This window comes from Macaca fascicularis, chromosome 15 (genome assembly GCF_037993035.2).
Source record: "Macaca fascicularis isolate 582-1 chromosome 15, T2T-MFA8v1.1".
Classification (NCBI taxonomy): domain Eukaryota; kingdom Metazoa; phylum Chordata; class Mammalia; order Primates; family Cercopithecidae; genus Macaca; species Macaca fascicularis.
In genome coordinates, this window is record NC_088389.1 from 15262137 (window position 1) to 15287521 (window position 25385).

The 25385-nt window shown below is 48.9% G+C and overlaps 1 protein-coding gene and 1 long non-coding RNA gene across 3 annotated transcripts; one reads left to right on the forward strand and one right to left on the reverse strand.

The window, feature by feature from the left end:
* Positions 1–449: 449 nt before the first annotated feature.
* Positions 450–14259, reverse strand: SET (SET nuclear proto-oncogene). 2 transcript variants are annotated; one of them, XM_015436371.4, is made up of 8 exons: positions 14082–14259; positions 6610–6667; positions 5813–5955; positions 5057–5160; positions 4851–4964; positions 3357–3527; positions 3119–3265; positions 450–2197 (listed from the first exon to the last, which is right to left on the reverse strand). In XM_015436371.4, the coding sequence occupies exons 1-8, from the start codon at positions 14191–14193 to the stop codon at positions 2174–2176; spliced, it is 873 nt and encodes a 290-aa protein (XP_015291857.2). In that variant the 5' UTR covers positions 14194–14259; the 3' UTR covers positions 450–2173. The 2 variants fall into 2 exon arrangements, with proteins under 2 accessions (XP_015291857.2, XP_005580781.1); XM_005580724.4 differs by lacking the exon at positions 14082–14259 and adding an exon at positions 8175–8606.
* Positions 13597–14848, forward strand: LOC135967365 (uncharacterized). Its single transcript, XR_010581424.2, has 2 exons — positions 13597–13724; positions 14615–14848. It is a non-coding gene; the product is annotated as an uncharacterized lncRNA (long non-coding RNA).
* Positions 14849–25385: the final 10537 nt, after the last annotated feature.

The following is a 25385-nucleotide window of genomic DNA, read 5'->3' on the forward strand; positions in this document are numbered from 1 at the left end:
AAACTTAACTTCCAAATTAAGCACAGTTAAGAGGTTAACAGTATAGGACCATTTTGACAACTATTATATACTATAACTGTATACATTCACACATGTAAATGTATACCGTCTCAAAATATCTGAACTGCAGCTGACTATGTGTAGCTCAAGCTGCAGGTAACAGCACCCACCTTACTGGATTTTCTTGCCAGTGAAAAAGTCCTTTTGAGACTTCAAAATGAAAATGCTATACTCGCCCTCTCAGAAACTGTATCCAAGTAAGATATTTGAATTTATCCTTTACTTGTACACCGACCAGCTCAAAGCTTTCTAAACCAATGTTATACCATTAGTGCTAGCCCACGCTTCCCCAGTCACTAATGATGTGAAGACAAAAAAAATACAATTTTTAAATCCAATAGCAAGTAACATTCCTCTACAAAACAAGGAGAATGACCCCAGTCCAAAAAAAATCTTTATGTTCCTTTATTGGAGCAAGATTCCTGATCGGTATACAGTGATGTATTTACTAAACAGAGACCTGTGCAGAAATTACATACTATCCATCTAGATAGGTTGTTACACTTTTGCCTATTGATGGAATAGTTCCATTTATCAAGTTTTATACATCAAAAAGCTTTTGAATTTCACGACTGTCCATTAATTCACCTCTGAAAAAGTGGCATTTAATTTCAGCAACTATATTTTACAGCATTAAAAAGCTTATGCATTAGGGTGCTTCTCTGCACAATGGCATTGAGCAGACAGAGCCGAGTCCCTTATCCCACCCAGATTCACAGTCACATTTGAGAGCTTTATACCAGAGAGCAGGGACAGTTACTGCTAACCATCACAGACTTCTTACTCTGAGAGCCTATCTTCTTGGCCACATTTTATACAGCCAATGAAGACATGCCAGCAACTGTCCCATGTATAACTTTGCATTAGAGCACCAGGTCTGTTGGATGGTGGTGGCAGGCACTATTACTTTATATCCAGGTAAAAGGCCAATTTTAAAAACTGCCACTTGGAGATAAAAATCAAGGGCACAATATACCCAGAAAAGTAGTGAGCAATCTGGTATCCCAAATGATGTGAACACTTTCAGAAACCAATGGTAAATTGAACCCACGTTTCCCAGCTATGGAGATATTAATACATTGATTCAAATCCCATTACTCAATCCACATAGCCCTGAGGTCATCCTGCAAAGTGCGTATCAAAAAATACGAAGTTAGGGTGACAAAGTTTGACAGTGATGTTATACAAGTCAAACCTGGAAGGTCATAGTAAGCATACCTATGCTGAGAGAAAAGCATCAAATCCTTTGTGTACACATTTAGTTTTATTGTAACAAAGCAACTTGTACACTTTTAACGTTTAAAACTGAGCATCATCTTTCCTTTCCAGTGAAACAAAAAGAAAATTTAAAAATAAACAGGAACAAAATTACAATAGAGAATGTCAATTCCAAATAAGATCCTACAGGTTCTGCTGATTCTCCCATTGAGTGGCAGGGCTCAAGTCATCATTAGGAGAGAATTTATTTTTAAAAGTGTCATCTTAAACTGCAAGGATGTCTGTCAAATATCACAATTAAACATGCCAAAGGAGAAGCCATGTTGTCAAAATGCCCACTTAACCCACCCAAACATCTCAAACCCACCCTTTGCTGACCTTCTATAACCCCATTTTTTTAAGTTTTTTTTCTTTTTTTAAACAAGAGAAAGTAGACAGATACATGTTGGTAAATGCTAACTGTCCATATTCACATAGAGACACAGTGTACTCTCTGAGCCCGATATACAGAGAAAGGAGGAAAAAAGCTAGAATTCTATGCACTACTACACAGGGGCCCGGCACCCTCCAGCTTCCAGCAGAGCGAAGGGAGCAGGGTTTTCTTTTTTCCCACAGAGCTCGGTGGTGGTGATTCCATACAGTTTTTGTTGAGACAGGAAGGGATAAAAATGAACTTCGAACAGAAAGGGGTAGAGACTCTTTTCCCATTGTATTCTGCTCAAGGTATTTCCCCCCAAATAAGTTGAGAACCATGGAGTAGAGAAAAGAGACCTCAAGAACAGGGTGACTGAGCACAAGAGGGAAAAAAAAAAAAAAAAAAAAAAAAGACTGCAACTTGCTCCCAGGGACTGGAGAAAATTTAAAAAAAGGAAGGTTGGAATCCATCAGTGTTCTATTAGTCATCTTCTCCTTCATCCTCCTGAAAGAAAAAGTGGGCAGTTAATCTTCACAATTAATGCTGAGACTTGCTTTCACACGGACCACAATGGACCCCATAGAACATATGCCCTGGGGGCACTCCAGTTTCTAAACCTGTAAGTCAGCTGCATCTGTTCGAAGGAAACACCCGTGTTGATGTTGCTTATTAGTAACTTTTCAGTTCTAACCAAATCAGGCACATTTCAGATCAAATAATCCGAAATAAAACCAACCTATCCTAATTCGACTATTCAGGAATTGTGCAGTTTGTCGAAAATATGTGAAGCTTTATTATTTCAGAGATGTCAGAATTTGACCAGCTACACTGCCTATATTGCTTAAGTACTGGCTAGAGAAAAACAAGCTTGGGTGGTCATAAGACTAACCAAAACAAACAAACAAACAAACAAAGAAAACCCAACTAGTTAAACATTAGTACCACATGCTTATCAAACATTTCCTTAATTCTTGAACAACAAAATGGCTTCTTTTTCCACAATCAGTTCTGGTCAGTTCTACCACACTATATATACAACCCCCAAAATAACATGGTGAATTCTTTTTTTTTTTTTTTTTGAGACAGAGTCTTGCTCTGTAGCCCGGGCTGGAGTGCAGTGGCCGGATCTCAGCTCACTGCAAGCTCCGCCTCCCGGGTTTACACCATTCTCCTGCCTCAGCCTCCGGAGTAGCTGGGACTACAGGCGCCCGCCACCTCGCCCGGCTAGTTTTTTTTTTTTTTTGTATTTTTAGTAGAGACGGGGTTTCACGGTGTTAGCCAGGATGGTCTCGATCTCCTGACCTCGTGATCCGCCCGTCTCGGCCTCCCAAAGTGCTGGGATTACAGGCTTGAGCCACCGCGCCCGGCCAACATGGTGAATTCTTTAAAGGTTATCTTTGCGGGGTTAGCCAAATTTTCTTTTACCTCTCCTTCCTCCCCTTCATCATCATCTTCATCTTCTTCACCTTCATCCTCATCCCCTTCTTCATCAATATCTTCTAATCCTTCCTCCTCTTCATCATCATCATCATCTTCTTCTCCTTCTCCTTCTTCATCATCCATATCAGGAACCTTAAAAAAACACCACAGTGTAAGGACTCGTAAGGACTCATTTTTAAACTGAGACAAGTCCAACTTTGAATAAATGAGTATTTCAACTCACCAAGTAGTACTGTAATGGGTTTGGCCAAATATCATCTTTGATGACCTCTCCTAACTCATCAGCACCTGCATCAGAATGGTCAGTAAACCAGGTAAAGAAGCTCTCTGGTTCCTCATGCTGCCTCTTCCTGCTGGCTTTATTCTGCGTTTGACTTGAACGTTTCGTCAAATCCTAAATGAATACCGGAAGAGCTTTTGATACAATCTCTCTATAACACCAAAACTCCCTATAATTTAAAAAATAAGATTTTCCCCAAAAGCTCAGCAAAAAAAAAAAAAAAAAAAGCAGTATACTATATACACTATTATTATTACCTAAGAGCAATTATAAAACTGTACAGCAGGTAGAAATAGTATCAACTAAATTTGGTTTTCCATAAAATTTCTTCCACTGTAACAGCCACTAGCACAACACAGCTCAAATATCTAAATTATGTCTTACTACCTAAATACGGATGTAAATGATTTTGAGAAATGGCAAGCCATTTGAAGAGCTCAGTCACCACTGCAGAAAAAACAACAACAAAAAATTTAGTCCAGTTCTTTTTTTTTTTTTTTTTTTTTAAAAAAACGCAGTCTTGGCCGGGCGCGGTGGCTCAAGCCTGTAATCCCAGCACTTTGGGAGGCCGAGGCAGGTGGATCACAAGGTCAGGAGATCGAGACCACAGTGAAACCCCGTCTCTACTAAAAATACAAAAAATTAGCCGGGCGCGGTGGCGGGCGCCTGTAGTCCTAGCTACTCAGGAGGCTGAGGCAGGAGAATGGCGTGAACCCAGGAGGCGGAGCTTGCAGTGAGCCAAGATCGCGCCACTGCACTCCAGCCTGGGCAACAGTGTGAGACTCCGTCTCAAAAAAAAAAAAAAAAACAAAACAAAAAACAAAACAAAACAAAAAAAAAAAAACGCAGTCTTGCTCCGTTGCCCAGGCTGGAGTGCAGTGGCACAATCTCAGCTCACTGCAAGCTCCGCCTCCCGGGTTCACACCATTCTCCTGCCTCAGCCTCCTGAGTTGCTGGGACTACAGGTGCCCCCCACCACGCCCAGCTACTTTTTTGTACTTTTAATAGAGACCATGTTTAGTAGAGACCATGTTTCACCATGTTAGCCAGGATGGTCTCTATCTCCTGACCTCGTGATCTGCCCACCTAAGCCTCCTGAAGTGCTGGGATTATAGGCATGAGTCACCACGCCCAGCCCCAGTTCTCAATTCTTAAACTTGGGCTAAATTTTCTCTTTTTTGTTGTTTTTTTTTTGAAGATAAGGGTCTATGTTGCCCAGGATAAACTCCTAGGCTCAAGAGATCTTCCTGCCTACATCTGTAACATCTAATGAGAACTTAAACTATTCTAATATTTGGCTTCAGCACACTGGAACGTTTTATATTTTAAGGTTTTCTATTTAGCCACATTACCAACGTATCAAGCACTTGTAAGCGGTTAAAACTAAAGTGAAATAGGTAAAATGCTATTTTTGTCAAATAATTCCTCAAAGCATACCTTTCCAGATTTCCATTTGATTTCGGTGGACTTTGAAGATGGATCACCACTCTCATTCAGATGAAATTCTTTGGAGAGAACTTTATTTTCAAAGTAAGGATTTTCATCAAAATACTGAAATTGAAAGATTTGAAATATGAACAGGTCCAACCAAAGCTCACATTAAATTCCACAGTGGCAAACAAGATTAAGTTAGAGATACTTACAAAATCTATTCTGTAACCTGATTTAATATCTTCAAATTCTGTCACTTCAACTCTGGTCAAATAATGCAGTGCCTCTTCGTCTTCCTCCCCAAGCAGTGCAGACACTAGGCCAGAAAATTACAGGTCAGTTGAATTTTCAACAGGCATACACTAACAACAATTTAACTGATCCCTTTAAAATTTTTCCAAACTTAGAATCTTTGGTTTTATAAACCCATTATTAACTAAAGGCAATTGCTCAATGTCAGACTGTCACTATCTTTCATCAAGCAATTAGAATATAGCTTCTCCTAAACAGAATAGAAAGCAGTAGCTGCAAGTCTTTTCCCATCTTCTGAGTTTTTTTTTTTTTTTTTTTGAGACACTGTCTGGCTCTTGTCACCCTGGCTGGAGTGCAATGGTGCACAATCTCGGCTCACTGCAACCTCCCCCTCCTGGGTTCAAGCGATTCTCCTGCCTCAGCCTCCCAAGTATCGAGTAGCTGGGATTACAGGTGTGCGCTACCACGCCCAGCATATTTTTTTGTATTTTCAGTAGAGACAGGGTTTCACCGTGTTGGCCAAGCTGGTTTCCAACCTGACCTCAAATGATCCGCCCACCTCAGCCTCCCAAAGTGCTGGGATTACAGGTGTGAGCCACTGCACCCAGCCTGTCTTTGTTGCATGTGACCCAACATGTTGGACTAAGTCTTCACCAAGCTTCCTCCATTCTAAGAAACACCATTTATCCTTTAATAATGCCCTGTCCAAAACATACCTTGTGGATGGTTGACAAATGTTGTTACCCAAAAATTTGGGATTTTGGCGATCAATTCTGACCTCTTCTGAAAAAATGGTTGGCGGAGTTTGTTATATTTCTGTTCTACTTTCAAAATCTCCTCACTGGCTTGTTCATTAAGTCTGAAGCAAATGAAAAGAGATGTTGATAATGATAGTATTTAACAAATTAAAAAATTGCTTCAGATTACAGATGTGTATATTTACTTACTAGCTTTGGAACCATGCAAAATACTAAATTACAATAACCATTATCACCTAGTTTAAACACTCAAATCAAAACTAAGATGGCAATTTTGTCTGATTTATCAATAAACACTCAGTAATAATGACTATTAAGAGTGCCCAAACTCAACACTCTGGTAACATTGCGTGTATTTACTTCACCCATTCTATTTCCAGTCCCATTACAATTGTTTCCCTCAAGCACAATTTCTAAATAAAGTGGCTAATTCCGTAACAAAGTTGTAAGGCAAGTTAGAGCAACCACTGATGCCACACTGCTAAACCATCAGAAGACCTACACTGCAATTCAGACCTACACTGCAATTTTTAGTCTTTGAAAGCAAACCCAAACCTTGTAAGGTCAATGTACTTTCATCAAACACTTTGTACAATCACTTTACCAAAAAACACTGAATCTACGTAAGTATTTCCAACCAAGTTAGAATCATTTCCCCTTTGACAGTGGATAGATTTGACCACAACTTCAATGATTACCGGGCCATTAGACACATCTCAGAAAATTTATCCAAAGTATATTAAGAAAAATGTTACCTGTCTATTTCATTTTGTACTTCATCAATGTGTTCAATTGCTTCTTGCTGTTCTTTTTCTGCAAAAAAAAGGAGCAAAAAACTTAAAATTCTACAATAAATGTACCTAGTTTTCCAGATGTCAATACTATAATATTCCAAAAGCCATTAAAACAAAAACGCCTACTACAAAGGTAAGTGTTCCACATGTTCATGCTTGTAGCTGACAAATTTCTATTTAATTAAAAGACCATTCACAAGTCATGCTGTCTGCTGAGTTACTCAGAAATTGGTTTTCTATAGCGCCTTTTTAAAGAGTTTCACTACAACAGACCGATCCTTAAGGTTTCTACTATGAAAGATACAGAATAACCTTATTCAGAAGTCTTCACGTTTATTATTTCACATTATACACTTGCAAGAGAACAGTAGCAGCTGCTAACTAGAATATGGAAACTAAAGCCATGACAATGATACAAATTAGGCCACGACTACCACCTATCAAGGCAAAACTACCTTTCATAGAAAGTTGACGACTCTGCTATTACAATGAAGACACCAGACACGCCTACAAAGACTGGAAAGGCACCAGGCACCATCCTACACACTGGCCCTCACCTTCTCAAAGCAGGAACCCCTCCAACCCAATTCAGGCGGGCGGACCTCAGATACGGCCCCACACGACTTTGGAGCACTTACTGGGAGCAAATATTAGATCAGAAAGCAGTGAGGCACAGAAGGGAGAGGAAAAAAAGGGGGTGTGCTCTGGAATAGGTGCCCTTTTGTCCTGTAAAGACTACAACCCCCCTACAAAGCTAAGTGGGTGTGAAGGGGCCAGATCGCGCGGTTCATTTCCGGTAACCATCCCGGGATTGGCAGCCCCCCTGCCGAGAGCCTCCTTGGCAGAGGCCAGCTTTCTTAGCCATTTCCAAGACCCCCGATACACTGGTCGCGGCGCCAGGTTTCTCCGCACGCTGGTGCGACGGGGCGGCCGCCCCACGTGGGGAGTGCGCCCAGGCCGGCCAGAGCATCCTCCCGGCCGGCCAAGGCCCAGCGCGCGGCCGGCCGCGTGCTCCCCGCGCCCCCACCCAGCCCCAGCTCCAGGCAGAAGCCCCGCCGGGGCCAGCCTCTGGGCGGGGGTGCCGGGGGCGCCGCCGCGGGCCGGGCGCGAAGCGGAACCGCGCGGGAGGTCGGGCGCGGGGCCGCGTCCGGCCGCACCATGTGGCGGCGGCGGCGGCTGATGGGAGCGAGGCATCATGGCGGAGCACAATAAAGAGAGGCTTCTCGGGAGGGAGGGAGGGGGAGGAGAGCGAGGGAGGGGGGAGAGGAAGGGGGGGTCTCCTCCGCCCGCGCCGAGCAGGCCGCAGCGCCCCCGCCTCGCAGCGCCGGCCGCCGCCGCGGCGCCACCCAGGCCCCCGGCCGGGCCTCGCACAAAAAAGGGCGCCGAGTCCGCGGGCCCCAGCCGGCCGCGCCGCACCCCCCCACCCGGCGCCCCCCGCGCGCGCCCCGGGCCCCGCCGGCGGCCTGCGGCCGGGGCGGGCGGCGAAGATGGCGGCGCGGGCCGGCCCCCGGGCTCGCCGCTCTCACCTGAGGTCTCGTCGGCCCCGTCGTGGTTGGAGTTGAGCTCCTTTTTACTGACTTTGGCCGCCGGCGCCGACATGGTGCTGCTCCGCGGTCGGGGGGGGAGCGGGGAGGGGGAGAGAAGGGAAGGCGAAGGGGGCGGGCAGGCGGCTTCCCCTCACGCCACACGCGCGGGCGCCCGCTCGGTCCGGCCGCCTCCTCCCGGCGCTCGCTCGCTCTCCCTCCCCCTCGCTCGCTCGCGCGCGCTGCCCTCGCGGCCTGACGCCGAGGGACGGGCTGGGGCGGCGTGCCGGGCCCCGGCCCGGGCTCCTGTTAGCGGAGGGGAGGCGGAGGCGGCGGCGGCGGCGGGCGGCTCGGCTCCCTCACTCGCGCTCGGTGCTCCAGCCAGCTCGCTGCTAGCTCTCCCGAGCCGCCTCCTCCTCCACCTCCTCCTACGGCGAGGGGCGGGCGCAGGGCGCAGGCGCGCCAGGCCCCGCGCGGATGCTCCGCCTCCGGCCGGGGAGGCTCGCGCCGCGGCGCCATTGGCCTGGGCGGCGGGATGAGGGGGCGGAGTTGCGGCGCGGAGACACAGGGCCGGGCGAGAGGCGGGAGGAAGGCGCGCGGCGACGCACGGCCGCCCCCCGCGCCGCGTCCCCTCCCCCGCTCTCCCCTCTCAGGCCCGACCCAGGACACTGGCGCGCGGCGGGCCGGGGGGCGGGGCCTCGCGCGGAGGCGCGGGTGCCCCGGCCGGGGCGTCACGTGGTGAGCGAGCGGCTTCCCTGCTCCACGGGGCACCGGGAGCGGGGCGCCCACCACCCGGAAAGTACAGGCCCGGCCTCGCGTGGGGGCCCCGAATTCCACCCGGCCTCTTGGCGCCTTCCACTTCGTGGAGAAAGCAGGGGGCACCCCATCCTGGATGCCAGATGGGGAACTGCGGATCGGACTCAAACTCGGGCTCGTGTGGGAAGCCCCAGGCTGTGTAGTCGGCGCGCAGGGCCATTCCTGGGTTTTAGTCCAAGCCCTGCCCAGCAAGCTTGTACCCTTGAGCAAGTCACCCTTCCTCTCTGAACCCGTTTCTGTTATGAAATGATAAACGTTACGACACTGAAGCCACATTAAACTCGAAGTCCTGTGAAGGCAGGGAGTACCACATTAGTCCGCAGTGCCCAGTGCCTGCAAGAATCAGACTGAGCGTTAAGTGCCACTTTCAGCAGCGCATGGCACGGTTATCTCACCGAGGCCCCACAACAGCCCCATGCGATAGGCGGTATTCTGTTCCCAGAGATGAAAGGGGCCAACAAGATCTATTTGAGAGTCAAAGCTCTGCACCACTAAGGAGGGCAGAAGCATTTTGTTTAAATAATACTTTTCAAGTAATGCGGATGCCCCACACTCTGTCCCTCTATCGCCCCAAGACATGAACCACAAAAAGCCTGAAAAAACCCTGATTAGTAGCATTTGTTTGTTTTGAGACGGTAGTAGTCTTGCTCTGTCCCCCAGGCTGGAGTGCAGTGGCGCAATCTCGGCTCACTGCAAGCTCCGCCTCCCGGGTTCAAGCAATTCTCCTGCCTCGGCCTCCCGAGTAACTGGGGCTACAGGCACGTGCCACCGCGACTGGCTAATTTTTGTATTTTTAGTAGAGACGGATTTTCACCACCTTGGCCAGGCTGGTCTACTGACCTGAGGTGACCCACCCACCTCGCCCTCCCAAAGTGCTGGGATTGCAGGTGTGAGCCACTACTCCCGGCCAGCACCATTTGTTGATTTTAGTGATACGCTGGCCAGTTTCAAATCCTGGCCACGCAGTGGCTTACTCCTGTTATCCCAACACTTTGGGAGACCAAGGCAGGAGGATCCCTTGGGTCCAGGAGTACCAGTCTTCAGGGAGCCCCAATGCAGCCACTGCACTGAAGCCTGAGTGACAGAGCAAGACCCTGTCTCTAAAACAAAAACAAAAAATACCTGAAATCTCTCTTTGGACTTTTTTTTTTTTTCTTGAGACGGAGTCTCGCTCTGTGGCCCAGGCTGGAGTGCAGTGGCCGGATCTCAGCTCACTGCAAGCTCCGCCTCCCGAGTTTACCCCATTCTCCTGCCTCAGCCTCCGGAGTAGCTGGGACTACAGGCGCCCACCACCTCGCCCGGCTAGTTTTTTTTTTTTTTGTATTTTTTAGTAGAGACGGGGTTTCACCGTGTTAGCCAGGATGGTCTCGATCTCCTGACCTAATGATCCGCCCGTCTCGGCCTCCCAAAGTGCTGGGATTACAGGCTTGAGCCACCGTGCCCGGCCTCTTTGGACATTTTTAACCAGAACGTGGTGTTGGAATTCTGCCTTCCAGACTCAGACTTTACTATTGGATCTTTTTTTTTTTTTTTTTTTTTTTGAGACTCACTCTGTCTTCCAGGCTGGAGTGCAGTGGCGCCATCTCAGCTCACTGCAACCTCCATCTCCCGGGTTCAAGTGATTCTCCTGCCTCAGCCTCCTGAGTTGCTGGGATTACAGATGTGTGTCACCACGCTCTGCTAATTTTTGTATTTTTGGTAGAGAGGTTTTCACCATATTGGCCAGGCTGGTCTCAAACTCCTGACCTCAGGTGATCTGCCTGCCTCTGCCTCCCAAAGTGCTGGGATTACAGGCATGAGCCACTGTGCCCAGCCCACTATCAGCTCTTAAAAGTTCAAGCAACATCTTTTATGTTCAAGACAGCGCATGTCTTAGACAGGAGGCTAAGTGAGGGCCTTAGCCTCCTGAGTATCTGGGATTACACGCGCCCATTACCACAACAAGCTAATTTTTGTATTTTTTAGTAGAGACAGGGTTTCACCATGTTGGCCAGGCTGGTCTCAAACTCCTGACCTCAGGTGATCTGCCCACCTCAGCCTCCCAAAGTGCTGGGACTACAGGCATGAGCCACCCACCGTGCCCAGCATAAACTAAACTTAGTTGCAAGTGACAGAACCAAGATTCTAAACCAAGTAGCAATGGACAAAGCCCTTACCTTAAAACAGTTTTTCTATTTTTATTTTATTATTATTATTATGAGACAGGGTCTCTCTGTCACCCAGAACCTTGGCTCACTGCAGCCTTGACCTCCTGGGCTCTGGGGATCCTTCCACCTCAGCCTTCTGAGTAGCTGGGACCACAGGCAAGCACCACTGCCACCTTGCCTAGCTAATTTTTTATTTTATCTTTTGTACAGACGAGATATCATCATGTTGCCCAGGCTGGTCTCAAACTCCTGAGCTCAAACCATCCTTCAGCCTCAGCCTCCCAGAGCTCTGGGATTATAAGAGTGAGTCATCGCACCCCGCCTCAATTTTTTTTAATGTGACCAACAGTTAGTTAGAAGTACTTTTGACATCATGACCTAGCACACACAAACCAAAACTTACCCTTACCAAGGGTGGTGTGATTCTAATTTCCTATTTAAAATGCAGGGCACACCCCACCAAAGTGATTTCACGACCCACTCCTGGGCTGAGTCTGTCTGAGAACACTATGCCAAGGGCTGCTGCTTCCATCCTCAAAGCCTGACCCACAGGGTCACTCCTGACCCACAACATCTCCTGAGTGCCTGATCTGCCTGTTTCCCAAGCACCTGCAGGGGTCCCAGGGAACCCTGTAATGCCTTCTGACGGGGGAGTGGGCTTTCAGTTTCCCTTTCTAGCCTCCCAACCCTCCCTGCCCCTCTTTTCCTGCCCTTCCCCACACAGTGCTTCTCAAGATAAATGTGAGGAGCACACTAGGAAGTTGAAGAGAAAGAGAAAGCAAAAGGGCCAGGGGTGTCAGTAAACACGGACGAGCTGGGGGCACACTGAGAGGTTATTCATCCACACTTAGGACTCTGCTCTCTCCCCGTCTCCAATGCCAGTAGCTCTGCATTCTCTCTCCTTGGCCTCCCCCCTCACTCAGAATTCCTCCCTCTCCTCTCTCCTCCCCTTCCTGGCCCCTCTGGTTGTTTTCTTTTGTTGTTGTTGTTCTTGTCGCCCAGGCTGGAGTGCAATGGCACGAACTCGGCTCACTGCTCACTCGGGAGTTCAAGCGATTCTCCTGCCTCAGCCCCCCAAGGGGCTGGGATTACAGGCGTGCGCCATCACGCCTGGCTAACTGTCTTTGGTAGAAATAGGGTTTAGCCATGTTGGCCAGGCTGGTCTCAAACTTCTGCCCTCAGGTGATCTGCCCACGTCGGCCTCCCAAAGTGCTGGGATTACAGGCATGAGCCACCGCACCTGGCCCCCGGCTCCCTTTGAAGAGGACAGAACCCCACCGCCAGAAACACTGGAACAGAGAGAGGCTGGCATTCCCCACAGTGCTGCAATGTCCCAGGCACAGACCAACAAATCTCCAGAGACTGGAACATCTCCCCCTACAACACACACATCTCTTTGAGCCTCCTGTTCTGATCTGTAAAATTGGGATGTCCACAGCATACGGCTGTCAGGATAGAGAAGTGCTTGGCACAGCTCCTGGCACGCCATCAGTGCCTACTAAGCAGCAGGAGCTGTTATTTGGGTTTAGATGAACCCCCTCACACCTTTCCATCCCTTCCAGTCCTGTTAATGCTCCCAGGAAGCTCACTGGAAGGAGACTAGGAAGACTCATCCACATTTTGCTGCGCACAGTGCGCTCTAGAGCACTGATGATGTGCTAGGCGCTGTCTAGTGCTTCCCCTTAGATTTCAAATCACAGCAAGCCTGGAGATCGGTACTGTGGATCCCATTTTACAGAAAACAAGCACAGGTTGTTTTACGTGACTCACCCAGCAAGGTAGGTTTCAAGCTGGGCAGGAGGTCTCCGCATCCCATGTGGAAGAAAAGGGTCCACACTGAGCCCTGAGGCAGGACTCTTAGTCAGTGCTTCTTCCATAAGAGTCGCCTGCCCTCAGCCAATCAAAGCTTCCTGCTTGCTTGCAGGCCCTGGGCCTATCCACACCCAGCCCACGAAGTCTCCACCACAACTCTCCCCTAGGAGCCAGACCTGATCACCAGAACAGTCAACTGTGTATCCAGCTCCAGCTATGTGTCCCAAAATGCAGCCCTCACCTCTGAGTTTAAAGGGGGGAAGGGCACGCATGAAACTGCTGGTTATAATGTAATGACAAGAGGGTAGGGCAGCCTGACTCTGGGACTCCTAACTCCCAAGTGCTGGGGCTCACACGATGCCCGCAGGAAGTGACTTTCCAGCAGAGAGCTGGAGGTGGTACACAGGTAAGGAGAGGAAAGGACAAGTGGGTATCTAGGCCCCGAGGTCAGAGGGTAGAGTCCCAGGAGGTCAAGGTGAAGGGTACCACATTGAGGGAGGCCCCCAGGTGGGGAGTCTCAGGAGTGTGAACCCAGAGAGGTCGGCGGGGACCGGGTGGGCGGGCCCCAGAAGTTTCTGAGCACCTGGAGGACGTGGGGAGGCAAGGGAGGGGTTTAAGCCGGGGAGTGGGCCACGTGATTGGCTATGCTCAGGCTGAAGGGGAGGAGGAGGAAGCTGGAAGCCAAGATGAGGAGGTGGCAGAGATTCAGGCCAGAGTTGTGGGCCGCCGTCGGCAGCAAGAACAGAGAGAGAGGTGGACAGATCTGAGAGATACTGAGGTAGAACCACCAGGAATTGGGCATTTGACTGGATGTGGGGGGTGAAGGAGGGGCCTCAGGCTGGCTGGCAGTGCCCCTTGCCAAGAAAGGGACCCCCAGAGGAGGAAGTTTGGGGGCTGGGGAGACAAGCTCAGGGGTCAGTGTTGAGTTGGGGGCAGGGATGAGCTCCCGTGCACTCCCGTTCTCCCAGTCTAGTCCCTTCTGGTTCTTCACGTAAACTTAATCCACCATCCCAGGCTTAAAACCCTTCAGGGGCGCTTAGGGGTCACATCTCAAGAGGGATTGGGGGGGAAAAATCAGAGAGTCAATCCTTGCAAATCCCTTAAATCTCCAATAAAACTTAGCGCAGAAACATACCTCCCTTCTTCGGCAAGCCTGCAGAGGCTGATGTCTCCTCCGGTCCCAGAGCAGGCGGTGGTCTTGGTTTCTTCTTTTGAGGCAGGAGTGGAGACTGGCGTTTAGGGGCCATGCTGTTAGGGAAGTCCTAGAACCAGACCACGAGTCTCCTCACCCGTCCGGAAGCAGGCTGAACTCTGAGACTGCCCCAGGTGCCAGCGGTTTAAATCTGCACTGGAGCCGCCCTGCCTGGAAGGGATATTTACATGACAGTGGGACACACACCCCAGCCCCCTCCCCCAGCCTCATCCCACCCACCCTCCAATCAGGAGAAATTTCTTTTAGTTGCTCTCTGCCTCGCTCTGCAGGGGCACTCTTGGCTTTGGGGGAGGGGGCAAGTTCTTCCTTGAAAGCAGTCCTGTGCTTTTTATACCTCCTGGTTTCATGTAAACCCCTGCAGCCTATCCCCCAGTTCATTCCCAAACCCCCAGGTAGACAGGCCTGCCCCTACTGAGAACTTATCCTCTTTTTTTTTTTTTTTCTTTGGCCTCCAGAAGATTTAAACACGTGCTGTTGCCTCACCTAAGCTTGGAACATTCCTCAGTAAACCACACCCCCACCGCCCGGTCTAGCTAACTCCTTCCTGACCTCCCTTGTCTCTGCTTGAAGGGATAGATTAATGTTGAAAAAAAGGTTTCCCAATCAAGAATTACAAAGGAATTAGATGCCTGCATTAAAAAAAAAAAGAAAGGAAGAAAGAAAGAAAAGAAAAAAGAAAGAATTACAAAGGAAGAGGGAAAAGCAGGAATCGTTGGAGGCTTGGAGTATTTATTCACTTTTCACTTGTTTTAGAAAGGGATACAAGTTAAGAGTTAGAAGAGGTTTATTTTAGCTGGGCTTGGTGGTGGGCACCTGTAATCCCAGCTACTGGGGAGGCTGAGGCAGGAAAATCACTTGAACCTGGGAGGCGGAGGTTGTAGTGAGCCGAGATTGTGCCACTGCACTCCAGCCTGGGCGACAGAGCGGGACCCTGTCTCAAAAAAAAGACTTTTTTTTTTTTTTTTTGAGACGGAGTCTTGCTCTGTCGCCCAGGCTGGAGTGCAGTGGCCGGATCTCAGCTCACTGCAAGCTCCGCCTCCCGGGTTCACGCCATGCTCCTGCCTCAGCCTCCCGAGTAGCTGGGACTACAGGCGCCCGTCACCTCGCCTGGCTAGTTTTTTGTATTTTTTAGTAGAGATGGAGTTTCACCGTCTTAGCCAGGATGGTCTCGATTTCCTGACCTCGTGATCCACCCGTCTCGGCCTCCCAAAGTGCTGGGATTACAGACTTGAGCCACCGCGCCCGGCCGACTTTTTTTTTTTTTTAAGGCAAGGTCCCATCCTGTCTCCGAGGCTCAAGTACATTAGTGATCATGGCTCACTGCAGCCTCAACTTCCCAGGCTCAGGTGTTCCTCCCACCTCAGCCTCCTGAGTAGCTGGGACTACAGATGTCGCCCTATGGGTGGCTAATTTTTTGTATTTTTAGTAGGCACAGGGTTTGGCCACGTTGCCCAGGCTGGTCTCCCAACTCATGGTCCCAAGCCGACTGCCCACCTCAACCTCCCAAAGTGCTGGTATTACAAGCACGAGCCACCACACCAGACCACAAGAATTTTTACTATTTATTTATTTATAGAAAGAGTCTCACTCTGTCGTCCAGACTAGAGTGCAGTGCCATGATCCTTGGCTCACCTCCCAGGTTCAAGCTGTTCTCTTGCCTCAGCCTCCTGAGTAGCTGGGGTTACAGGCGCCTGCCACCACGCGTGACTAATTTTTGTATTTTAAGTAGAGATGGGGTTTCACCATGTTGTTGAACTCCTGACCTCAAGTGATCCGCCTGTTTCAGCCTCCAAAGTACTGGGATTACAGGTGTGAGCCACCGCGCCCAACCCAGAAGAATTTTTACAAAGCCACTTGTCTGGGGGTGGCAAAGGCCACTGTCATTTGGGGTCTGTCAGGGCATAAAAATGAGTAAGGCAAAATCAAAAGCACAACAGCTAATAGAAGGTAGAACGGTACAACTGCAGCGGAAAACTGCATACCAGGACTACCCAAGCTGAATGTGTGCATGCTTTGTGACCCAGCAATGGTACTCCTCGCTACATCTCCAACAGATATACATAACATATTGGTACAAGAATGTTCACAGCAGCAAGATTCCTAATAGACAAACTGGAAACAATGCAAATGTCTGTACAAGGTGGAATAAATACATTGTGAGACATTCAAGGAAAGGAATGTTACAAATAAATGAAAGTAAATGGGCCGGATGCGGGAGGCTCACGCCTGTAATCCCAGCACTTTGGGAGGCCGAGGCAGGTGGATCACCTGAGGTCAGGATTTTAAGACTAGCCTGGCCATGTGGTGAAACCCCGTCTCTACTAAAAATACAAAAATTAACCGGGAGTGGTGGCACACACCTGTAGTCCCAACTACTCGGGAGGGTGAGGCAGGAGAATCGCTTGAACCCAGGAGGCTGAGGTTGCAGTGAGCTGAGATTGCCCCACTGCACATCGGCCTGGGTGACAGTGAGACCCTGTCTCAAAAATAATCATAATAGGCCAGGCATGGTGACTCATGCCTGTAATCACAGCACTTTGGGAGGCCGGGGCGGGCAGATCACAAGGTCAGGACATTAAAACCATTCTGGCTAACACAGTGAAACTCCATCTCTACTAAAAATACAAAAAATTAGCCAGGCGTGGTGGCGGGCGCCTGTAGTCCCAGCTACTCAGGAGGCTGAGGCAGGAGAATGGTGTGAACCCGGGAGGCAGAGCTTGCAGTGAGCCGAGATCGCGCCACTGCACTCCAGCCTGGGCAACAGAGCAAGACTCCGTCTCAAAAAAAAAAAAAAAAAAAAAAAAAAGCTGAGGTTTCTCTGGTGGAAGAAAAGGTGGAGGATGTGCCATCACCACCCATGTCCCTCATTGCTTCCCTCTCTGCTTTTTGAGCTGCTGAGACTCTGGGCGCCTTCTAATGCATTTTTGAAAGTCACAGGTGTCTTGATTTTACAAAGGGCAAGCTGAGCCTGAGAGAAGTGATTTGCCTAAGATCATGAAGAGAATAACCAAGTTCCATTGAGAACCAGATTCGAGGATCACCTCATCATAGGGATGTGCTTGCTATCAAGCCTAAGTCTCAGTGTATACATCTGTAAAATGGATAATAATACCTGCCTCTTTGTTTTATTTATTTATTATTATTATTATTTTAATTTTTTTTTTTTTGAGACGGAGTCTCGCTCTGTCCCCCAGGCTGCAGTGCAGTGACACAATCTTGGCTCACTGCAAGCTCCGCCTCCTGGGTTCACGCCATTCTCCTGCCTCAGCCTCACAAGTAGCTGGGACTACAAGCGCCCGCCACCACACCCGGCTAATTTTTTGTACTTTTAGTAGAGACAGAGTTTCACCGTGTTAGCCAGAATGGTCTTGATCTCCTCACCTCGTAATCCACCAGCCTCGGCCTCCCAAAGTGCTGGGATTACAGGCATAAGCCACCACTCCCAGCCCTCTTTGTTTTATTATAAGATTACCTGGCAGGGCACGGTGGCTCACACCTATAATCCCAGCACTCTGGGAGGCTGAGGCAGGTTAATCACTTGAGGTCAGGAGTTTGAGGCCAGCCTGGCCAACAGGGTGAGACCCCATCTCTACTAAAATTACAAGAATTAACTGGGTGTGGTGGTGGGCACTCATAATCCCAGCTACTCAGGAAGCTGAGGCAGGAGAATTGCTTGAACCTGGGAGGTGGAAGCTGCAATGAGCCAAGACCGTGCCACTGCACTCCAGCCTGGGCGATAAGAGCAAGACTCCGTCTCAAAAAAAAAAGAAAGAAAATTACCTGTGGTCTCCACACATGAGCATTGAAAATGAAAAATTAATTTTTTTGCACCTGGCCTCTTAAAAAAAAAATTAGGCTGGGCGTGGTGGCTCACACCTATAATCCCAGCACTTTGGGAGGCTGAGGTGTGCAGATCACCTGAGGTCGGGAGTTCGAGACCAGCCTGACCAACATGGAGAAACCCCATCTCTACTAAAAATACAAAATTAGCCAGGCGTGCTGCACATGCCTGTAATCCTAGCTACTCGGGAGGCTTAGGCAGGAGAATCGCTTGAACCCGGGAGGCAGAGGTTGCAGTGAGCCAAGATTGCACCACTGCACTCCAGCCTGGGCAACAAGAGCACAACTCCGTCTCAAAAAAAAAAAAGAAAGAAAAAGAGAAAACTGTAGCTAAGGCGAAGGGAAAAAAGCAAAGTCCAAACCTACGTGGTTAGTATGTTACCATTTGTGTAAAAGAGGGGTAGATAAAAACACTTTGCCAGTATACCTTTAACACAGCTATTGAAGGATTCCCAAGAAACGAATCACATGGCTGTCCCCGGGGAAAGGACTTGGTGGTCAGAGGTGAGAGGACAAGGATAGGTGGTAGAAGTGTTACTCTACCCTGCCGTGCATTTATTTTATTTTATTTTTTTGAGATGGAGTTTCCCTCGTGTAGCCCAGGCTGGAGTGCAGCAGCATGTTCTTGGCTCACTGCAACCTTCTGCCTCCTGGGTTCAACCGATTCTCCTGTCTTAGCCTTGCGAGTAGCTGGAATTACAGGTGCCTGCCACCACGCCAAGCTAATTTCTGTATCTTTTTTTTTTTTTTTTGAGACGGAGTCTTGCTCTGTCGGCCAGGCTGGAGTGCAGTGGCGTGATCTCAGCTCACTGCAAGCTCCACCTCCTGGGTTCACGCCATTCTCCTGCCTCAGCCTCCCGAGTAACTGGGACTACAGGCGCCTGCCACCACGCCCAGCTAATTTTTTGTATTTTTAGTAGAGACGGGGTTTCACCATGTTAGCCAGGATAGTCTCGATCTTCTGACTTCGTGATCTGCCCACCTTGGCCTCCCAAAGTGCTGGGATTACAGGCGTGAGCCACCGCGCCCGGCCTTTTTTTTTTTGAGTAGAGGTGGGGTTTTCCCATATTGGCCAGGCTGGTTTTGAACTCCAGACCTCAGGTGATCCACCCACCTCGGCGTACCCAAAGTGCTGGGATTACAGGTGTGAGCCACCGTGCCTAGCCTGTGCATTTTGTTTTCTTATTTTTGCTTTTGAGATGGAGTCTCACTCTGTCACCCAGGTTGAGTGCAGTGGAGCGATCTCAGCTCACTGCAACCTCTGCCTCCTGAGTTCAAGCAATTCTCGTGTCTCAGCCTCCCTAGTAACTGGGAATATAGGCACAAGCCACCACGCCTGGCTGATTTATTGTATTTTTTGTAGAGACGGAGTTTCACTATGTTGGACAAGCTTGTCTCCAATTCTGCTCTGCATTTTGAATTTGGAGCCTTATGAACTTTTTTTTTTTTTTTTTTTGAGACAGAGTCATAGGAGTGAGCTATGGCACCTGGCCCTTTGTGAACATATGACATTAAAAATAAAACTGGCTGGGCACAGTGGCTCACACCTGTAATCCCAGCACTTTGGGAGGCCAAGGCGGGTGGATCACGAGGTCAGGAGATTGAGACCATCCTGGCTAACACAGTAAAACCCCATCTCTACTGAAAATACAAAAAATTAGCTGGGCATGGTGGCGGGCGCCTGTAGTCTCAGCTACTCAGGAGGCTGAGGCAGGAAAATGGCGTGAGTCCGCGGGGGTGGAGCTTGCAGTGAGCGCCGAGATCGTGCCACTGCATTCCAGCCTGGGCAAAAAAGAGCTAGACTGCATCTCAAACAAACAAACAAACAAACAGAAAACAGCTGGGGCCAACCATAGTGGCTCAGGCCTGTAATCCCAGCACTTGGGGAGGCTGAGGTGGGCAGATTACTTGAAGTCAGGAGTTCGAGACCAACCTGGCCAACATGGCAAAACCCTATCTCTGCTAAAAAATACAAAAATTAGCCTGGCGTGGTGACAGGCACCTGTAGTCCCTGTCTCCAGTAGCTACTCTGGAGGCTAAGGTAGGAGAATCACTTGAACCTAGGAGGCAGAGGTAGCAGTGAGCTGAGATCTCACCACCGTACTCCAGCCTGGGTAACAGAGCAAGATTCCATCTCAAAGAAAAAAAAATTTCAAGCCCCTAAGACCTCACTTTTCCTGTTTGTTTGTTTGTTTGTTTGGACTGAGTCTCCCTCTGTCGCCCAGGTTGGAGTGTAATGGTGGGATCTCGGCTTACTGCAACCTCCGCCTCCTGGATTCAAGCGATTCTCCTGCCTCAGCCTCCTGAGTAGCTGGGATTACAGGAACCCACTAGCATGCCCAGATACTTATTGTATTTTTAGTAGAGACAAGGTTTCACCATGTTGGCCAGGTTGATCTTGAACTCTTGACCTCAGGTGATCCACTGACCTCGGGCTCCCAAGCGCTGGGATTACAGGCGTGAGCCACTGTGCCTGGCCCGTTTGTTTGTTTGTTTGTTTGTTTTTTGAGACAGAGTCTCGCTCTGTTGCCTAGGCTGGAGTGCAGTGGTGCGATCTCGGCTCACTGCAAGCTCCACCTCCCAGGTTCACGCCATTCTCCTGCCTCAGCCTCCCGAGTAGCTGGGACTACAGGTGCCCGCCACCACACCTGTATTTCTTTTTTTTTTTTGTATTTTTAGTAGACACAGGGTTTCACCGAGTTAGCCAGGATGGTCTTGATCTCCTGACCTTGTGATCTGCCTGCCTTGGCCTCCCCAAGTGCTGGGATTACAGGCGCAAGCCACTGCGCCTGGCCTCGTTTGTTTTTTAATATTTTTTCTTTATTTTTAAATTGATACAGAGTCTCGGTTTATTGTCCACGCTGGAATGCAGCGGTGTGATCATAGCTTACTGCAGCCTCCACCTCCCAGGCGCTAAGTGATCCTCCCTCCTCAGCCTCCTGAGTAGCTAGGACTACGGGCGTGCTCTAGCAAATCAGTTAATTTTTGTATTTTTTTGTAGAGACAGGGTCTTGCTATATTTCCCACACTGGTCTCGAACTCCTAGACTCAAGTGATCCTCCTGCTTCAGCCTCCAGGGTAGCTGGACCTGGCCCACCTTTCCTTTCCTCTCCAGCTTCTAAAGTTTGAGCTTCCTGGACTCCCAGGGGCATTACTAGGCAACTATGGCAACTCTTCCTGATTCTAGAATGGGGCTACAGGGCAGCTGGGGGCAAAGCAAAAGTCGTCCCTGCACTCCACCCAAAAGTTGACAGGCTCAGGGAGTACCAGATGTTCCATAACCCTGAGGCCAGGCTCCCTCTGGGAACCAGAAGTTTCCAAAACATTGTATTGTTTCATTATCTGTTCGCTTGTCTGCTCAGGATGGCTGTAGATAGCTACCATTTATGGAGAATCAGCTGGACCTACATGTGGCGCTGACTAAGCATTACCCTTTTGAATCCTCCCATACATCTTTATAGGATAGTATTATGCCCTTATTTTACAGTTGGGAGAATCAAACCAAATGAAGAATCAAGGCTCCACCAGGCTCGGTGGTTCATGCCTATAATCCCAGCACTTTGGGAGGCTGAGGCGGGCGGATCACCTGAGGTCAGGAGTTAGACTAGACCAGCCTGGCCAACATGGTAAAACCCTGTCTCTACTAAAAATACAAAATTGGCTGGGCATGGTGGTGCATGCCTGTAATTCCAGCTACTTGGGAGGCTGCAGCAGGAGAATCGCCGGAACCCAGGAGGTGGAGGTTGCAGTGAGCCGAGATCGCGCCACTGCACTCCACCCTGGGTTGGAAAAGCAATACCTCGTCTCAAAAATAAATAAATAATAAAGACTCAAAGACATAACTTGCCCTAAAATCAAAGGGCAAGGAGTAGAAGGGTCAAGATTCCAACACCTGTCTTTCTGGCTTCCCTGTACCAACATAGCCTTAGTGTAATGAAAACAGAGTGCTCAGGAAGGCTGACAGTGAAGCAAGGCTGGTCTCTGAGTCCCCTGGGAGACTAGCTCTGACAGGGCCCCAGGAATCTCCTAGTAGAGTTTCTCTACCATAGAGATTTGTCTTTCCTTGCCCCTCGCACTGAGCTCTGGCTCCTCAGTATTCCTTAAAAAGTTTTTGGCTGGGCATGGTGGCCCACACCTGGATCCCAGCACGTTAGGAGGCTGAGACGGGCAGATTACTTGAGTCCAGGAGTTTGAGACCAGCCTGCACAACATAGTTAACTCCATGCTTAGAAATTTTTTATTTTTTTTTGAGACGGAGTCTCGATCTATCTCTCAGGCTGGAGTACAGTGGCGCGATCTCGGCTCACTGCAACCCCTGCCTCCTGGGTTCGCGCAATTCTCCTGCCTCAGCCTCCCAAGTAGCTGGGACTACAGGCACGTGCCACCACGCCCAGTTAATTTTTGTATTTTTAGTAGAGACAAGGGTGTTACCATATTGGCCAAGCTGCTCTTGAACTCCTAACCTTGTGATCCACTGGCCTTGGCCTCCCAAAGTGGTGGGATTACAGGCATGAGCCACCACGCCAGGACAAAAAAAATTTTTTTTAATTAGCTAGTGACGGCTGGGTGTTTTTAATTAGTTAACTCACACCTGTAATCCCTGCACTTTAGGAGGCTGAAGCAGGCAGATCACGAGGTCAGGAGATCAAGACCATCCTGGCTAACATGGTGAAACCCCATCTCTACTAAAAATACAAAAAATTAGCTGGGCGAGGTGGTGGGTGCCTGTAGTCCCAGCTACTTGGGAGGCTGAGGCAGGAGAATGGTGTGAACCCGGGAGGCGCAGCTTGCAGTGAGCCGAGATTGTGCCCCTGCACTCCAGCCTGGGCGACAGAGCAAGACTCCATCTCAAAAAAAAAAAACACAAAAAAATTAGCTAGCGATGACCAGGTGTGGTGGCTCATGCCTATAATCCCAGCACTTTGGGAGGGTGAGGTAGGTGGATAACCTGAGGTTGGGAGTTCGAGACCAGCGTGACCAACATGAAGAAACCTTCGTTTCTACTGAAAATACAAAAATTAGCCAGGCGGCTGGTGCATGCCTGTAATCCCAGCTACTCAGGAGGCTGAGGCAGGAGAATTACTTGAACCTGGGAGGCAGAGGTTGCAGTGAGCCGAGATTGAGCTGTTGCACTCCAGCCTGGGCAACAAGAGTGAAACTCCATCTCTAAAAACAAAACAAAACACAGCTGGGCATGGTAGCTCATGCCTGTAATCCCAGCACTTTGGGAGGCTGAGGCAGGCGGACCACGAGGTCAGGAGATGGAGACCATCCTTGCTAACATGGTGAAACCGCGTCTCTACTAAAAATACAAAAAAAATAGCCGGGCTTGGTGGTGGGTGCCTATAGTCCCAGCTACTCGGGAGGCTGAGTTAGGAGAATAGTGTGAACCTGGGAGGTGGAGCTTGCAGTGGGCCGAGATCGTACCACTGCACTCCAGCCTGGGTGACAGAGTGAGACTCCATCTTGGAAAAGAAAAAGAAAAATTAGCCAGTGAGGTGGTGTGTACCTGTGGTCCCAGCTATTCAGGAGGCTGAGGAGGGAGGATCCCTTGAGTCCTGGAGGCAGAAGTTGCAGTAAGCCCAGATTGCACCACTGCACTCCAGACTGGGCGACAGAGTGAGACTCCTCGAGAACAAACAAAAAACAAAACAACTGTTTCTTACTGTATTTTTTAACCATTAACAAATTTTTTGACAACTTTTTGCCATTATGTATAAATAAGAACATTTTGTTATTGACAGCATTTTTTAATCCTGCCTTATTTTTGTTGGGTAAAAGTGCTATAATTTATTTAAGCCTCAAAGATGAAAATTTAAGCTGCTACTACTGTTTGATCATTATAAGCAACTCTGTGATAAAATCTGAGCAGCTAAGTCCTGACACATATACATGATTGTTTCCTTAGAGTATGTTGCTAGAACTACAATTGTTAAGTGAAAAAGTATGTAAAATAAAAAGTTTTTTTTTTTGTTTTTTTGAAACAGAGTCTTGCTCTGTAGCCCAAGCTGGAGTGCAGTGGTGCGATCTCAGCTCACTGCAAGCTCCACCTCCCGGGTTCACGGCGTTCTCCTGCCTTAACCTCCTGAGTAGCCGGGACTACAGTTGCCCGCCACCACGCCCAACTAATTTTTTGTATTTTTAGTAGAGACGGAGTTTCACCGTGTTAGCCAGGATGGTTTCCATCTCCTGACCTTGTGATCCGCCTGCCTCAGCCTCCCAAAGTGCTGGGATTACAGGCGTGAGCCACCGCGCCCGGCCAATAAAAAGGGTTTTTAACATGTTCCCAAATTGTCCAGTTGCTCTTCTGTAGTGTCTGTGTATATTTCAATATATTTCATTAAACTTGGCTTCTTTCCATTTTGGCAGGTGGAAATTTTTTTCCTTTTTTTTTTCTCTCCAGAAGCATAGATTTAAATTGCCCTGAATAGACACTCCTGGTAGGTGGAAAATTTTATCTCACAGCAGGTATTATTAATGAGATTAAACTTTTTTTTTTTTTTTTTTTTTTTGAGACGGAGTCTCGCTCTGTCACCCAGGCTGGAGTGGGCCCGATCTCGGCTCACTGCAAGCTCCACCTCCCAGGTTCACACCATTCTCCTACCTCAGCCTCCCGAGTAGCTGGGACTACAGGCACCCACCACCAAGCCTAGCTAATTTTTTGTATTTTTAGTAGAAACAGTGTTTCACCATATTAGCCAGGATGGTCTCAATCTCCTGACCTTGTGATCCACCTGCCTTGGCCTCCCAAAGTGCTGGGATTACAGGTGTGAGCTACCACGCCTGGCATTTTTTTTTTAGAGACAGGGTCTTAGGCTGCATGCAGTGGCTCATAACCCCAGCATTTTGGGAGGTTGAGGTGGGCACATCACCTGAGGTCAGGAGTATGAGACTAGCCTGGCCAACATGGCTAAACCCCGTCTCTACTGAAACTATAAAAATTAGCCAGGCCTGGAGAATCACAAGGTCGAGAGATCCAGACCATCCTGGCCAACGTGGTGAAACCCTGTCTCTACTAAAAATACAAAAATTAGTTGGGCGAGGTGGCGCGCACCTGTAGCCCCAGCTACTTGGGAAGCTGAGGCAGGAGAATCACTTCAACCTGGGAGGCAGAGGTTACAGTGAATCGAGATCAGTCACTGCCCTCAGTGCCACAGCCTGGTGACAGAGCGAGATTCTGTCTTGAAAAAAAAAAATTAGCCAGGCCTGGTGCATGTGCCTGTAATCCCAACTATTCGAGAGGCTGAGGCAGGAGAATTGCTTAAACCCAGGAGGCAGAGGTTGCAGTGAACTGAGATCAAGTCACTTCACTCCAACCTGGGTGACAGAGCAATACTCTATCGCAAAAAAAAAAAAAAAAAAGAGAGACAGGGTCCCACTCTATTG